This window comes from Megascapheus bottae, chromosome 8 (assembly GCF_031878675.1).
Source record: "Megascapheus bottae isolate mThoBot1 chromosome 8, mThoBot2.hap1, whole genome shotgun sequence".
Lineage (NCBI taxonomy): Eukaryota > Metazoa > Chordata > Mammalia > Rodentia > Geomyidae > Megascapheus > Megascapheus bottae.
This window is the reverse complement of record NC_143516.1, coordinates 23,417,630-23,434,525: the sequence shown is the minus strand read 5'-3', so window position 1 is coordinate 23,434,525 and position 16,896 is coordinate 23,417,630. Positions and strand designations below refer to the sequence as shown.

Below are 16,896 nucleotides of genomic sequence, written 5' to 3'. Positions count from 1 at the left end.
GAACTGAAGAGCTCAGGGACAGTGCCCAGGCTAAGTTCAAGCCCCATGACCACCCCTCCCCCCAAAAAGGGAAGGGGGTGGTTGGTCTTTCTTGCTTTCTTACAAAACGGGTGAAGATAGACACAGACTGGGTTTAGGGTGGATGTGGCCTAGAGCCCTCTGCAACAGTGGAACAACTGCTCTGATCTCATCCATGATGGGTGGTTTGGACCTTGACAGAATCCAGTGCTCCGCCTTTCACTCTGAATTGTGGAAAGTTTGACATCCAGTTTATGGCTGTCAATATTTTCTTCTTTTTTGTTTCACAGTGAGAAAATTATTTAATGGTTTTCAGTTCTGTTCATGATTACAATACCAAAAAAATCGCTTGAATGATTTTTTTTTTAATTTGAGGAGATACATTTTATTTAGTTAGGCTTAAGACAAAAATGATAAACTTTAAAATTGCTAAAATTATCCAAAGTCTATATTCCTCATAAAAATAAATATATATGTGTGTATGTATGTACTTCCACGCTTTTGTATGAACCACTCAGAATAATTTCAAAATCCATTCTTAGCTCAGAGGTAGAGTGCTTGCCCAGCACACATAAAGCCCAAGTTCTATCCCCCAAACCACACACACATTAAAAAAAAAACCTAAAAAAATTCTGTTCTGTATTTAAAATTACCCTTTAGATACTTAGAAGCTGCACAGGTGATTGTTTTAAAGGAATTCGTCCAGAGTAAATTTCTCAGATTGATATTGTTCTAGTTCTTCTACTGTCAGTTGATCCCTGGGTGTGAATAAAGCATCCTGTGTAGTGATGATGACATTTAGGACTGGGAGAGAGGTGGAGACACTGCCACCTCCAAAGATGTCATTAAGTTGCTTAGAAAACACAGTGTGAGACTGAGATTACCAAAATCAGTTACAGGCTGGCGCCAGCCTGGCAGCAAGCCTGGTAGGAGCTCCAGCCTTTGTCAATATTTTCTTCTGTCATTTCTGCTTTCTTCTACTCTTTACTTATTGTTGTAATTTATTGGTCCTAATTTTTTTACACTTTATTATACCTCTGCTGCATTTTATGTTAATTACATAATCTTTTAGGGGATTTGACCAAAAATGGATATATGAGTGACTGGAAAGAAGCATTGTAAAACATTTATCACAACTACACAATGCACATTCTAAAGTAGGTATGATTTTGGAAAGTTACATACAAACTGAGATTGGTGAAATTATTTTTTTTTAGCATCACACACTTCAATCAATTTGGTACAGCTAGCAAGCTCAAACCACTTTATATTGTACTATTTCAGGGGCAGTTTATTCACGTCTGCCAGAAGTCTATTGTAAAATTAATTAGCAGCTCTTCTCTTTTGGTTGCAAAAGAATGACAATGTAAAGTCTATAGAGTAATGCCTAAATTTTGAATTTGTTATTATTTCAACATTGTTTCAAGTAATAGGGCTTACTGTATGACAAGCCCTGTGTTAAATGCTTTGCAGTTCCTATTTGTATAATTTTCTTTTAATATTAAACTACAGTTATTCTTTAAAAATAGAGAAAGTGGGCCATAGAAGGGCTTGAGGAGTGGAGGATATTGGTGGGGAGGAAGCATCCAGTCTAGGCATTATATCTCAATAAGAAGCATTACAACTATTTTCTAGTTAGAAGCATCCTTTTAGAGTAAAAATATTATAGAAGGTAGAACAGTAATATATCATACGATTATAGATGTTATATGAGGTACCAGAGAGGCAGCACTGTAGTAAAATGACAGAAGTATGATGTTTTGGAGCCATGTAGATCTATCAACATGTGAGTCCTGACTTGGGAAATTTTTAGTTGCGTGGAGTTGAGCAGGTCTCTTGGCTTTTCTGATCCTAGTTTCTCATATAGGTATAGTGAAGCACATAGCAATTACTTAATATGGGGGAGGTTTATTGTTATTAAAAAGGATCCATAAGAAAGTGGCATTGTGGCTCAAGTGGTAGAGTCTTGAGCTGAAGAGCTCAGGAACAGTGCTCAGGCCCAGAGTTCAAGCCCCAAGATCAACCCCCAGCCTCGCCCCCCCGCCCCCGCAAAAGGATCCATAAATGTAGATGCTGTGAATAAGATAAATATTGTTAGAAAAAGATACATATGCAGAGTGTGGGAGCTTAGTGTCTAGTATAGTATGTTTTAGAGCAGCTTGTAGAAAACAACCTGTCTTCTCAATCCCTAAAGTTCCTGGAGATTGTCTCTTAGGAGCTGCAGTAAGGCTAGATTAGACTCTGTTTTATTACTCAGAGAAGAGGAGTAAGACACAGCCCTGGATCATCTTTGAACCATCTTTCCATCACCTTTATTTCCCCCTTGTAGGTGGGGTGGGTGGGGGGAGTGTTGTAGAGGAAGCCCAGAATCCTGGTGACTGTTGTTTGACATTTTCTGTCTGTCTGTCTGTCCGTCCGTCTGTCTGTCTGTCTTCCTGCCTGTCATCTAAATTTCTCCCTTTTCTTCCTTTCCCTTGATTTTTCCCTAAGAAATCTCCCTCTTTCTCTTGTGTGTGTGCGCACGCGCTCTCTCTCTCTCTCCCTCTCTCTCTCCCTCTCTCCCTCCCTCTCTCCCTCCCTCTCTCCCTCCCTCTCTCTCCCTCCCTCTCTCTCCCTTCCTTCCTTCCCTCCCTCCCCCCCCTCTCTCTTTCTTTCTTGACATGGGACTTGAACTCTGGGCCTGGGCTCTGTCCCTGAGCTCTTCAGCTCATGGCTACCACTCTACCCTTTGAGCCACAGCACCATTTCTGGTTTTCTGGTGGTTAATTGGAGATAAGAGTCTCACAGATTACAGATTTTAGTGCCTGGATTGGCTTTGAACCATGTTCCTTAAATCTCAGCCTCCTGAGTAGCTGAAATTACAGATGTGAGCCACCATGTCCAGCTAGAAATGTTTTTCTTACAGAGAGATAGAGAGATAGACACAAATTTACTAGCATATAATAGTTGTATATAATGGGTCATAGTTTGTATTTCCATACATTCTTTCTTTTTTTTTTTTTGCCAGTCCTGGGCTTGAGCTCAGGGCTTGAGCACTGTCCTTGGAGTTTCTCAAGGCTAGAGCTCTACCACGTGAGCCTCAGCACCACTTCTGGCTTTTTTCTATGTATATGGTACTGAGGAATGAACCTGGGTCCTCGTGCGTGCTAGGCAAGCACTCTACCACTAGCCAACACCCAGCCCCTGTATTTCCATACATTCTATAATGCACTTTGATCATTTTCATCCCCCATTGCCCTTTCTTATTTCCTTTCTTTCCTACTGGTGTCTTCTTCCCAAATAGTCCTCCTTTTTAAAAATCTGTATTCCACTTATGAGAGAAAAACATGTAGTGTTTGTCTTTCTGAGTCTATCTTATTTTACATGATGATTTTCAGTTCCACCATTTTCCTGCAAATGAAGTAATTTCATTCTTCTTCCTGGTTTTGTAGTACTACTTTGTGTACATATATGTACATTTTTCTTTATCAATTCATCAATTGCTGGGCAGCTCAGCTGACACTGTAACTAAGCTATTATGAATAGCTCTACAATAAACACAGGCATCTCTATTGTATATAGATTTCTTTGGATACAGGTATATGTATAACAAGACCATATGGCAGTTCTATTTTTAAGTTCTTTGGAGGAACCTCCATAATGACCGAACTAATTTACACTCTTACCAACAGTAAGTAAGTGTTCCTTTTCCCCATATCTGAACCAGCATTTGGTGTTTGTTTTCTTGATGAACGCCATTTCGATATGGATGAGATAAAAATCTCATCTTAAGGCCGGGAGTTTGGCCTAGTGGTTAAAGTGCTTGCCTAGCATGCATGAAGACCCGGGTTCGATTCCTTGGTACCACATACATAGAAAAAAGCTGAAAGTGGTGCTGAGGCTCAAGTGGTAGAGCTCTAGCCTTTACATTTCCCTGATGAGTAACAGAAATGTTGAACATTTCTTAATGTGTTCAGTTCATGTGTTCATTTATTGATTGGATATTTTGTTCTTTTGTTTTTAGCTATTTTTTGTTCTTTATATATTCTGTGTATCAATCCTCTGTTAGATGAAATGGCTGGTAAAGATTTTTTTAATATTTTGTAGGATGTCTATTCAATATGGTATTTTTTTGTGGTACAGAAAGTTTTTAATTTCTGTGTGTGGGAAGTATGGTATATTACAAAGAGGTTTGAATTTAGGACCTTGCACTTGTCATGCTGGAATGACACTACTGTGCCATGCCCCCAACTCTGTTTTCCATTGGTTATTTTTCAGAATAATGACTTTCTTCCTACCTAAGGACACACCTGAGCTGTGATGTGTCTACTTTCTGCTTCCTGTTATTGCTGGAATCACACAGTCACCACAGTGTCCAGATTCCATGGAGATGGAATTTCTCTGACTTTTCTGGCTGGGACTGGCCTACAGCCATGATTCTTCTGTTTTCAACCTCCTACATAGCTTGAGATACCTGACATTCTGCACCACTAAGTCCAGCTATGGATTGAGAAGGGATCTTGCAAACTTTTCTATGTGAACTAGCCTTGAACCTCAATCTTTCCATCCTCAGCCTCTCAAGTAGCTAGAATTACAGGCATGAGTCATTGGTGCCCAGCCTCTGAATTTAATGCAGTCCCATTTCCCAACTCTTGTTATTTTCTCAGCTATTGGAGTCTTATTCAGAAAGCTGTCTATTTCTAAATAGTTGTTGTCTATTCCTCGCTGATGCCTGCAAGTCTTTCATCCAAGAGTTTTTTTCTTACTTGGAGACCAGAGCTTGAAAAGCAAATAGCAATTGATAGACTATGCCTATTTACATTCTCATACCATCAGTGCATTAGTCATCAAGATTAAATGCTAGTTTAATGTTTTGCAGTAAGAATTCACATATTTTGGAATCTCTAATTACAACTCCAAAAAGAGCATTCGGGCACTCTGGGTTTTGTTTGGCTGTTATCTTGGAAGACCCAAAGGTTATCAAGAAGAAAAACAATACATACTAAATTACTTTCTTCAGGATTGCTTGTGAAACTAAAGCAATACATTTATGAGGTCTTCAGGCCTTTAAAGGCTTACTGTGTTTATTGTATGGCCAGAAAAGAAGGCTGAATGTTTTGTCTTGATCTTGTTTGGATTGGTCATTTCATGTTCTCTAGTTGACATACCATTACTGCTTTTATAAGGCTCAATATACTTCTTCCACAGGTTATGGGGAATTTCATGACCAAATATACTGACAAAATATTTCTGCCTACCTGGATTTTCAGGCTCAGATTTTAGAAATTGGTTTTAGTAACCATCAAGGCAAAACAGTGGGTTTTTAAACTTCTTTATGTGTTTGCTACTGAGCAATTATAAAGCATGTTTTGCACATTTACACACCTAAATAGAGTAGCTTGGTTTAAGATTAGTCAGAGAACTAATTTTGAATAATGTTAAAATGTTCCTTAAAAATGCTTTTAGTATTGTGGGTATGGTGGCTCATAATCTACAATCTCAGCTACTCAAACCTAAGAAGAATGTAGTTTGAAGTCAGCCCATGAAAAGTTAGCAAGGGCTATATAAAACAAAAAATAGGCATGGTGCTACATGCCTGTAATTCCAACTATTAAGGAGCCTGAGGAAGGAGGATCGACATCTGAGGCCAGTCTGGGCAGAAGTACAAGACTTTATCAAACTAAAAAAAAGTGTGGAGGGTATAACTCAAGTGTAAGATTGCCTAGCAAGAAGGAAGCCCTGAGTTTATCACATACACAAATACACACACACACACACACACACACACACACACACACACACACACACACACACTATGATTAGATATAGATAGATAGATAGGTACATGGATACATGGATGGACAGTTTCTGGACACTATAGTTATGCTTATATTTTAGTCTCTCCCTCTATGTTATCAACTATTAACTTCAAACTTAAGACAAAAGAGGAAAGCCAGGCTCACACTAGCTGCTCAGGAGGCTGAGATCTGAGGTTTGCAATTCAAAGACCGGCTGAGCAGAAATTTTCATGAGACTCTTATCTCCAGTTAGAATTTGTGACCCAATCCTTCACATTCTTTTCCCAGCCTTCTCATCGTTCTTCCCACATCATTCCCTTTGTACTAGAGCAACCTCTGCTTCCCTGTCATGCCATTCCATAGTCCATCTGGGACAAAATGGCTTAAGTGTCACCTCCTACATGATGCACTTTGGTTCATTTTCTCTTATGGAATTGACCAGTCTTGTTTAAATAATATTCCTCCAGAGCATTCATGACCTGTTACTTATTATTTGTTACCGTGTTTTTCTACTGAAATGCAGGTTCCTGAATGAGGCCTCATGTTTGATTCTTTTGCATATTCACAGTACATTGCTTCTCACATGTACACATAAATAGAGGATGCTCAGTGGTTGTGCAAGGAAAGATGAAAGCATGGGAAGGAAGGAATGGAGGAAGGAAGGAAGAAATAAAGGGAAGGAGAGAGAGAGGAAAGGAATTATATAGCACTAATCGATAACTTTATAGTACTGAAATGTTCAATTTGGGAATGAGACTGTCTAAATTATTGTTTTTCCAGCTGTACAATGATTAGATTATGTGGCATTTCTTACATGTATACCTTCTTTTTCCCAAGATGAGAGTATAATAATGTTATCTTCCTTGATGAGTGATGAGTGTCGTTGGTGAATTAAGTTTCCTGATTTCTAGTCAGAGAACTACCATTTTCTATAACTATGGCTGTATAATCTTAATTTATGTAACCTCTCAGGTCTCATTGTTACAAGGAAAGAATAACAGTTTACCACTTCTGTGAAAAGCAAGTGAGAGGTTTCTCTGTTTGGAAAAGTGTGAAGTGTTATCTAAATAAGTTGAAGGACCTGTCCCTGTTATTGTATAGTGACCTGTCACTGTGGAAGTTTTCCAGTCTGTGGTTCCTCTTAATCTCGGGTGCTAATCAAAGGACAAGGTAACATGCACAAGTTATGATTTATTTCACTTGATAGATTGGTGGTAACATTTCTTCTGCTTGTGGATTTTGATGAGCAGGAAAGTAACCTTTATTTCTATTTCAGTCAACTTCTAGCCCAGAATCTCAGTTTACAAACACAAGTGTCTATTATCACTTATTTGCTGGCCAAATAAGTAAAGTTAATTGCAACTAGTCATGCTTTTAAGTTGTGTATAAGACTCTTGAAATAGATGGTATTGATTACATGCATGTAACAATTGTAAAATTTAGTTAGCATTTTTTTCCAGCTTCTTTGTTTTTCAGAGAAGGAGTCAAAGGCATGATTATTTGAAAACTGGGAATAAGATTTCTTTATCATAAAAGTAACTTTTCAGCCAATACTTTTGTTGCTACTCCTGTGGACTGGGACTTGTGAGGAATTTCTACTTCTTTTCTGTAGTTCAAAAAACTTAGCACTTTGTGTGTTGCTTATCTCAATCAGTTTTGCACAAAATGACTCAAAGTAGCTGATGCAGCCGTTAGGGCCATGGAGAATCACCACATTCCAACATGAACAAATATAGTGGTTAAAATTCAGAGATAGAACTCCATCTTCTGTACTGTAGAGGTCATTTCATGATATGGAGGAGCACAGGGATTCTACACATGATACAAAGCAAAAATAAACAACAACCAAACCCCCCAAAGCAAAACAAAAAACACAATGAGTGCAGCACCCTCTGAAATATTTCAGCAATGGAGTGAGTAGGATCACTTGTCAGAGTGCTTCTTGCCAATTCAGTGTGTCCTCTTTGAGCAGACTAGAATGGATAATATGCTTAATACACTAAAAGGGAGTAGTGAAACAATGAATTTGGATCTTATTCATGCCCAGTAGTTCCCCAGTACTTTATGGAAAATATTTTGATATTGAACAGCACAGAAAAACATGATTCAGAAGAAAGAACCCAAGAACTAGGCCTGAAGCTGTGAGCAATTACAATACCACAGTTAAGGCGAGTTTCGAAAACAGAGCAACTGGGAAGTTACCCTTCTACTCAGCTACTGCTAATGGTGAAGAGTGACAAGTTGTGAGTTCACTTGCAGGCAAAATTGGCCCCTTATCACTGGAAAGAAATTCTTCTCATTAGTGTTTTTAAGTTGAGGTGCAATTCATAGACAGTGAAAGTTATTCTTTCTTGTGTTCAATTCTGTGAATTTTAATCAACACATGGAGCCATCCTAACCACAGCCACACCACAGACAAGATTCTGAACAGTTCCAATATCCTCCCAAATTCTCTTTTGGTCTTCCTGTTTACCCTAGCTCTTGGAACCACATGGAGACTTGCAGTCTAGTCTCGCCCTTTCTATACTGTTATATGTGCAGCCCATATGTCATGTTGTTGCTCTTTCACATAAGATACTCTACTTTGAATTCACCTGTGTTGTTGCATGTGTCAGGATTTCATTATTTTGCACTGAGTACTATAGCATAGTATTGTAGCCTCATGATTCATTCACCAGTTGAAGGAGATCAAGTGGTTCAAGTTTGGTGTGATTATAAATAAGGATACCATCAGCACATTTGTGTGTACGTGTAGGGGGTTGTGAGCATGTGCTTTCATTTCACTTTCCATTCTAGCTTGAATTGGCTTTGCTGGATTACATGGTAAGAATATGGTCAACTTTAATTAGAATTTTTCAAATTGTTTACATTAAATGGCCATGTTCTTTTTGCACTTCTTTAAGCTACAGGAGTTCTAACTGATTCATATATTGTCAGCAACACTTAGCGTTAGGTATCTTTTTAGTTGATAGTGGGTGTCTTGTGACATCTTGTGTCTTTAGTGTGCCTTTTCCTGATTACTTACAATGCTAAACACCAGGAAGCCAGTCCTTGAAAGGAGTGGAATGGAGTCAAAGGGACAAGGGTAGGCAAATGTAGGGTAGAAGAAGGGGAAAGTGCAGCCAAGAATTCAATATATATTCTACAAAATAAGATGAGTAAAGGAAGGAGTTGGTAGGAGAGGGCTAGGCAAGAAGGTTGTTACATTAATCAAGAAGGGGTTATGTTAATGAAGATGCATTGTATTCATAAACTGCTTTGTTAAATGGCAGCTCCTTTGTACAACTACTTAAAGACAAAAATGAACCCCATATAACAATTTTAAAGATGAAAGTTAGTTTTTTTTTTTTTTAAAGCAAGTAAACTAAATCAACCGGGGATTTTTGTTTGTTTTTGTTGTTCTCTTTTTAAGTCAGTTATGGGGCTTGAATTCAGGGCCTGGGTACTACCCCTGCGTTTTTTTGCCCAAGACTGAGTGCTGTACTACTTTTAGCCACAGCGACACTTCCAGTTTTCTGATGATTAGTTGGAGGTAAGTGTCTCATGGACTTTCTTGCCTGGAGTGGCTTTGAACTACAGTCCTCAGATCTCAGCTTCCTAAGTAGCTAGGGGTTACAGGTGTGAGCCACTAGCACTTGGCAAGAAAGAGTACTAAAAAAAAAATTTTTTTTTGTCAGTACTGGGGCTTGAAATCAGGGCCTAAGCGCTGTCTTGGGTTTTCTCAAGGCTAGAGCTCTGCCACTTGCGCCACTTCTAGCTTTTACTGTGTATGTGGTACCAAGGAATAGAACCCCAGTCTAGGCAAAGCACTCTTACCACTGGGCCAAACTCCTGGCCAGGAAAGAGTATTTTTGGTCAAGAGTTGCTAATTCTGTGGGAATAATCTGTATGTATACCTTTTCTGGAATCAGAAGGAAGTTGTGTGCTTTGTGGCAGCATTTTGAGCTCTCTTCATTGTTGTCAAGGCGTCAGTGAATGGAGGTATTTATCTCTTATCTTATACAGTCCCTGTGGAAGATAGATAGCTTCACTCAAATCAGTGGAAGAAAATACAGCATAACTTTAATCGTCAAATGCTTCTGTTAGCCAAGTTAAATTAAATCAGCTAAAAATGGAAATACAATATGTTCTAACTGGAACGAAGAAGATACAGGCATCTTGGATTGTTGCATTCTTGCTAGGCTCTGTGATAAGCCTATGAAAGGCTCTTCTTTCAGGCTATATCAACAACCGGAGGGTAGTAACAAAAATTAGAAGAGACTCAAGTCCAGATATATCTGGAAGACTCCTTTGTGAATTTGTTTAGTTTTCTTTGGTATTGTAGGTAGGTAGCATTTACTCCTTTGTGGTCAGCAATGTATTCTTGACTAGGTTCGTTGATCAAAGTGAATGTACTTTTCTCACATGGATATTTTAATTATTCTGGAATTCTTTGACCTTGCTTTTGCTTATTTTTTTTGTTGAGGAAATGTCTCGATATATAGTGTAGGATGGCTGTCTTGAGCTCAGCCTTCAGAGTGCTGGGAACACAGATGTGTGAGGATGTGATGCCACACCTGTTTCAATGCTCTTCCCTTAAGCATAATATTCCATTTAAATTTCTGACCATGATGTGCTATTTTTTTTTGCCAGTCCTGGGCTTAAGCTCAGGGCCTGAGCACTGTCCTTGGATTTTTCTCAAGGCTAGAGCTCTACCACTTGAGCCTCAGCACCACTTCCATCTTTTTCTAAGTATGTGGTACCAAGAAATCGAACCCGGGTCTTCGTGCATGCTAGGCAAGCACTCTACCACTAGGCCAAACTCCCGGCCCCATGATGTGCTATTTTTATAATAAGATAGTATCATTCAGAAATATTGTGACTGGCACCGGGAGTTTAGCCTAGTGGTAGAGTGCTTGCCCAGCATGCGTGAAGACCCAGGTTCGATTTCTCGGTACCACATACATAGAAAAAGCCAGAAGTGGTGCTGAGACTTAATTGGTAGAGCTCTAGCCTTGAGAAAGTCCAAGGACAGTGCTCAAGCCCTGAGCTCAAGCCCAGGACTGGCAAATACATATACATATATATATATATATACATACATACACACATATATATTTATATTTATATATATAGTGACTGGCTTCAAGGGTTTTAATCAACAGTTCACTGGACTAACATATTTATTATAAAGATAAATAAACTACACCGTATTCTATTCTAGAGGAAGATAATTAAGAAGTCTAGGATGGAATGTCTAGTCTCAAGACTATGCATTACCAGAACAAGTGCTGAATCACTAAGTGTTGAATAAATGAATTAATGAAGTTTTCCCATAATTTGTAAAGGAATTAAGAAAGAAAGTTATTACAAAATTATGTGTTTCACTGGTGCATCTCGGTAGACTGAATTCTAGGCATGTAAATCCTTGAGACATACTTTGGCCATGCACTGTACCTGTAAGTTAATCTTATGGGAATCCACTGCCAGCCCATCACTTCTTATTGGACCAGTCATGGAAGGCTTCATGGAATAGGTGAGATTTTCATTTGTGAGGCAAGCAGTAGGCCTCTCTACGGAGAAGGAATAGTGTAGAGGTTTCTAGTGGTATTTGGAAGCTGACTATAGAAGGAAGCAGTCGTGAGATGATAGGGAAATTTTGGAAAGTCTTAGAAGACAAGCTTGTTTTCTTGTTGAGTGGAAAGTAAAAGGGTATTTTAGAAAAACCCATCTAGAGATATTTTACCAGATGCATGGAAGAACTGCGAATCCCATCTTGACAGGCTTAGTAATTAAGTGGGTGGATGAAGGACAGGAAAGCTCAAAGATGTTAACAATCTTATTTTAAGTTTGATTGGCTTGGATAATAGTAAAAACATAAGCAACAACAGGACAATCAGAAGGGAAAAATAGTATTTTGTGGGAAGGTTTTTGTATTTCAGATCTTTTATGTTTAAAGTAATAGGGGCACTTAAGTCTACTGATGGAAATTAACAAGGCACATAATATCAGATCTGAGAGAAATCTTGGAGATTGAGTTATTAATTAGATTAAATACAATCTCATCTTACCAGTGAGAAAGTTGACTAGGTTCTGAAATGGACTGAAGAACAACTTTGCATGTAGGCACAGAGCATGAGTAGGAAGGCAAATGGGGAGTCATTTACAATAGTCAAAAGGTTTTTTATAAAACTTTCACTTACAGTCTGATTTTCTACTTTTTTTCATTAGTCATTGGGCTTAAACTCAGCTTGTGCACTGTCCCTGAGCTCGCCATTCAAGGCTAGTACTTGACCACTTTGAACCACAGCACTGCTTCCAGTTTTCTGATAGTTAATTGGAGATAAGAATCTCACAGACTTTGCTACCCAGGCTGGTTTGGAACTAGGATCCTCAGATGTCAGCTTGCTGAGTAGCTAGGATTACATGCATGAGCTACCAGTGCCTAGCTACCTTTCTATTTGCTATTTGAAGAAACGATAAATAGGTCAGGTAATATCTTTGGCATTATTATCTCTATAGTGTAAATGCTATGTTCTAAGATTGAGATAAAATCCTTTAGGTACTATACACTGATTTCATTCACACTTATTAGTAAAAACAATTTGAACTTGTATCCCAAAGTGGTCACAGAAATGAATTGTATCTTTTTTTGTAAGTCCTGACATTTAGGTTTGGTAAATTCTAACAAGTTAAAAGTCACTCAATTCTGAACATATTTTGCACAAAAATGTTCTATTTCAGAGTGCTGGTCTAGGTCTTGAGTGCCACATCACCACATTTGCAGGGAAAGCAGTTGCTAAGGCTCCCCACTGTTAATATCTTTTTCTTTTTTTTTTTTTTTTTGTTTTGTTTTTTGTTTGCCAGTCCTGGGCTTGAGCTCAGGGCCTGAGCACTGTCCTTGGACTTTCTCAAGGCTAGAGCTCTACCACTTGAGCCTCAGCACCACTTCTGGCTTTTTTCTATGTATGTGGTACCGAGGAATCGAACCCGGGTCTTCATGCATGCTAGACAAGCACTTTAACCACTAGGCCAAACTCCCGGCCCTCACTGTTAATATCTCTAGATGGGGCTTAACCCATCCTCCCTTCTCCTTCGGATGGCCTTAGGAAGGATGAGATTATAAGCAGAACTGTTTTTGAATGTGTGTTCTAGACAAATAATAGGGATCCAAAGGAAGGTTCTGGCTATTTCTCACTTTTGTGTATCTTCAATTCCTGTTTAATGTGGGGGAGAGAAAATAATATCCATGTTCCAGATTATACTTGTATCTGCCTCTTCCAGACTTGAGTGTGAAGTGCCATAGTGGTGTTGCCTTATGAAGCCCATGAGCGGCCCTCCAGCACTGAGCTATCTTCTTGTGTGTGTTCTCATGACTTATTTGCTTTGAGCCACCTTCCCTTCTGGGCCCATGGTTCAATGGAGGGAAACAGCTGCAAGAGGAGCCTGGGGAGGAGCTCCTTTTCTTTTCACAAAGGAGATAAGTCAGAGAGTATAGCATGAAAATAGATAAAGATTAGTCCCCCCCAATAATATGAAAGATAGTATTCCATGTTAAACCTGGATTGTCACCAGAGGGATGGCAGTAGCAAAATGACTGTCAGATAATGACATCTGAGAGTTTACCCTTATAATCCTCATTCTGCTTTGAAGAATTTCCTGTTTCTTAATCTGTAGTGATACCACTGAGATGAAAAGATCAGTTTTACAAGCTCCTTTAAAATAAGTTGTTCACAATAGTTTACTGCCTTTGACTTAGGAGTGTTGAGTTTATTAAAAACCTGCAGGCCAAACATTTTGAGGAGCTCAAACATTTTGATGAGCTAAGTAATGGGATAATGTGAGAAAGCTTGATCTACTGACAGCTGATAGAGGAAAAGCAGATGCAGACCTATCTGGTGAATTCCCAAGCCTAAGGCTTCTGGGCATATCCACTTCACAGTGGTAAGGAGCATTAAAAAAGAGAATAAAAACTCCACTTAGAAATGGGAAACGTCTAGCATTGCTAAATAAAGCATTTCTAGGTAGGAACTAATGAACTGCTTTTCAACCTGAAGTCTTGAGGAACAGGAAAACTCCCCTTCCACAAATGTTACATGAAAAGGCAACCCACTATTCTTGGATTTATAGATCTAACTTACCAGATTGAAGGATACTTGCTCTTTTAATAACTGAACTAGCTGGCCCTTGCATGCCGAGTTGCTATGGTGATACGAGCTCAGTGACTTCTCTTCTCTCTTGTGGAATGTAGGTGAAAAGAATGGAAGGGAGCCTGATGATGCTGAACTGGTAAGACTCAGTAAGAGGCTGGTGGAGAATGCCGTGCTCAAGGCTGTCCAGCAGTATCTAGAAGAAACACAGAACAGAAAGCAGCCTGGGGAAGGGAGCTCTGTGAAAACAGAAGAGTCAGATCGGAATGGTTGTGACCAAGATAACAACATGAAATAAGACTGGAACTCTATCCCCACTACTCCATAGTGGGGAAAAAGTCATTGTCCCTCTGCTAAATCTTGGGACTGACTTGCCATGTGCTACTTAAGTGTCTCTTGTTCCAATCCCTGGAGATTGCCTGACACTTTCACAACTAATATGTTTGCACTGCTGAAGCCCAACAGAAGTTGTGCTTCCTCTTCTGGGACTCACAGAGGAAATGAGTTTATAAAAGAAGAATGGCCCACATTTTACTTGCGTTCCACCTTGCACAAGGGACAGGAATGAATTTAGGCTGTGCCTCCTGGACTCATAAGCTGTGGAAGAGGCCTAGCCACCAATGGAATACTGCCATTTATATCGCTTGGGGCATCTGACTACTTTTTATCTGAAGCCAAACTCACACATTGTTATCAAGTGCTAAATTTAAAGTCATCACTGTTGAAATGATCATGTGTGCAATTAATCTATAAATGTCATGTTTGTTCTCAATGTACTGTTGCTCTGCAGTGATCTTTCTTTACAGTAACTTATGTTTTCTGTAAATGATATATTTTTGGCAAAATGCAATCTTTTCTATAATATGTGGGCACCATTTTAAAGGTTTTTTTAACCTTATTTTGATAAAAATATGCCATATTCAATGTTTTTCATTGATATTTGTACTTTAAATGTATTATAATTTTTTTTCTTAGGCAAGAAACCTATTGGAATCCAAGACTTAATTAATGAAGCTTTGCATCAAGAAAGGATGTGTCTGAAGTCCAAAGTGAAACAGATAAAGGAACTTTTATTAAAGCCTGAAATTCAGGCCAAAATTAGAAAGGAGCTTTTAGAAGAAAGACTTATACATTAAAATAATCAAGCAAGTAATGTTGATTTCATTGCAGCTTTGAAATAAGCTCTACATTGATATTACGGTAAGATAGTTTATGAAATCTTTTTAGCTTATTCAGTAGCTCTTTGGTAAATACCAAAGTGTCTTGATAGTTTATAAATAAAAGTGAACCAGCTTTTGGTAAGCAGTTATTTTCTTGCTAAAGAAAACTGAATTTGCCTTATTATTATTATTATTATTATTATTTTAGCTAAACTCATGTTTTAGAATGTTTCTTTCTATACCATTGAGTCATTTTTTTAGGAATAACTTTTTTTAAAATTAGGTGTTGTGATATTTTTGGGGGCTTTGCAGATAAAAACTACAGACTGTGAAAAATCTCTTACAGACAAGACAAAACCAACAACAGTATTTTAAGGGTCACTTGCTTCCTGTTGACATAATTATTATTAACTTACAGAAGCACTGTCCAGTTGTGTCTATATCTAGTGTTAGTTTTAATGAGAATTTGAATGTTTATTGATATTAGTATATGAATGAATATTATAAAATAACAATCGCAATCACTGGTTAAGAATGTTTTATATCCACATGTATTTTCACTGATGGAACTATGGTATGTTTTATCATTTTTTAATAAGTGTTTTTTTCCAGTTTTCTGAAGATAGCCCCAGGTCTTAACTATACCCCTTGTAATTTGAATTTGTTTGCACTGATTCATTTTTAAAGAATATTCTTGAAAAATTTCTCCTTGTGTGATGGTTTTTCTATAGTCATTGAAAAATTGCTGCTACTATCATAATGAAGGAAAAATAATTAGAGATCAAATATGTAATTATTTCACATATAAAATCCAGTTGGCTCATGGATCTTAGCTATTTTTTCACTGAGTAAATTATGCTACATTTATTTATAAAATGAGTTTATGCATTGTCACGCCTCTTAATAAACATGTTGTTTTCCCATGTTGTCTTTCCTCTTCTTTTTTCCCATTGGAATCTGTCTCTCCTGTTGGTCTTCTTAAGTCATGAGCAGGATCTCAGAGTTTCAGTGTTTCTTTAGCTTTATAGGTCCATGGTGATGGTAAGAAAGCCCAGTGTCAGAGCATTACTAACTTTAGATTTTAAATCATTTCGTATATATCAGCTTCACATACACACATATACAAAAATAACAAGAGAACATTAAGTTCAGAGAAAATCTAAGCAATGTCAGCAGGTCATCATGTGTCACTGAAGTGACATTCATTGCCAAGGGGAGAGTGATCCAGGCACAGAGAACAGGAACAGATGGCTGTGGACAGCTTTTCAAGTTACAAGACTTTACCACTCCCTTAAGTAACTCTGATGGTAGGAAGCAAAAGCACTTCTGATCTCGTTTTCCAGATAAGGAAACAGATGCAGAAAACTAAATTTCTTTTCTTTTCTGGTCAGTTGTAGGACTTGAACTCTGGGCCTGGGCCTTGTCCCTGAGCTCTTCAGCTCAAGGCTGCCGATGTGCTTACTCCTCATGAACAGATAAAAATGTGGCTACTACAGAGATACCACCAACAAGACTTTTATCATTTTGAACTCTAGATTCTGTCTCTCTGTCTCTCTGTCTCTCTCTCTGTCTCTGTCTCTGTCTCTCTCATCCTGGGGCTTGGACTCAGGGCCTGGGCACTGTCCTTGAGCTTCTTTTGCTCAAAGCTGACACTCTACCACTTGAGCCACAGCATCACTTTTGGCTTTTTCTGTTTATGTGGTACTAAGGAATCAAACCCAGGGCTTCATGCATGCTAGACAAGTACTCTACCACTAAGCAACATTCTCAGCATCCAGATTTTCTTATTGGCATGCATTAATTGTAAAAAAG

At 38.4% G+C, this 16,896-nt stretch overlaps 1 protein-coding gene across 4 annotated transcripts in view; it reads left to right on the top strand.

Annotated features, from left to right (window-relative positions):
- The window catches only part of Akap7 (A-kinase anchoring protein 7), a 124,155-nt gene extending 108,168 nt beyond the window's left edge, over positions 1 to 15,987 (top strand). For 2 of the 4 annotated variants that reach the window (XM_090338118.1, XM_090338121.1), the window contains one exon: positions 14,026 to 14,987. In XM_090338118.1, coding sequence (XP_090194244.1) covers positions 14,026 to 14,222 — 197 coding nt within the window. In that variant the 3' untranslated portion in view covers positions 14,223 to 14,987. Of the gene's footprint in view, positions 1 to 14,025 lie in introns of all 4 variants that reach the window. The other 2 variants (XM_090338120.1, XM_090338119.1) reach the window with 2 other exon arrangements.
- Positions 15,988 to 16,896: the final 909 nt, after the last annotated feature.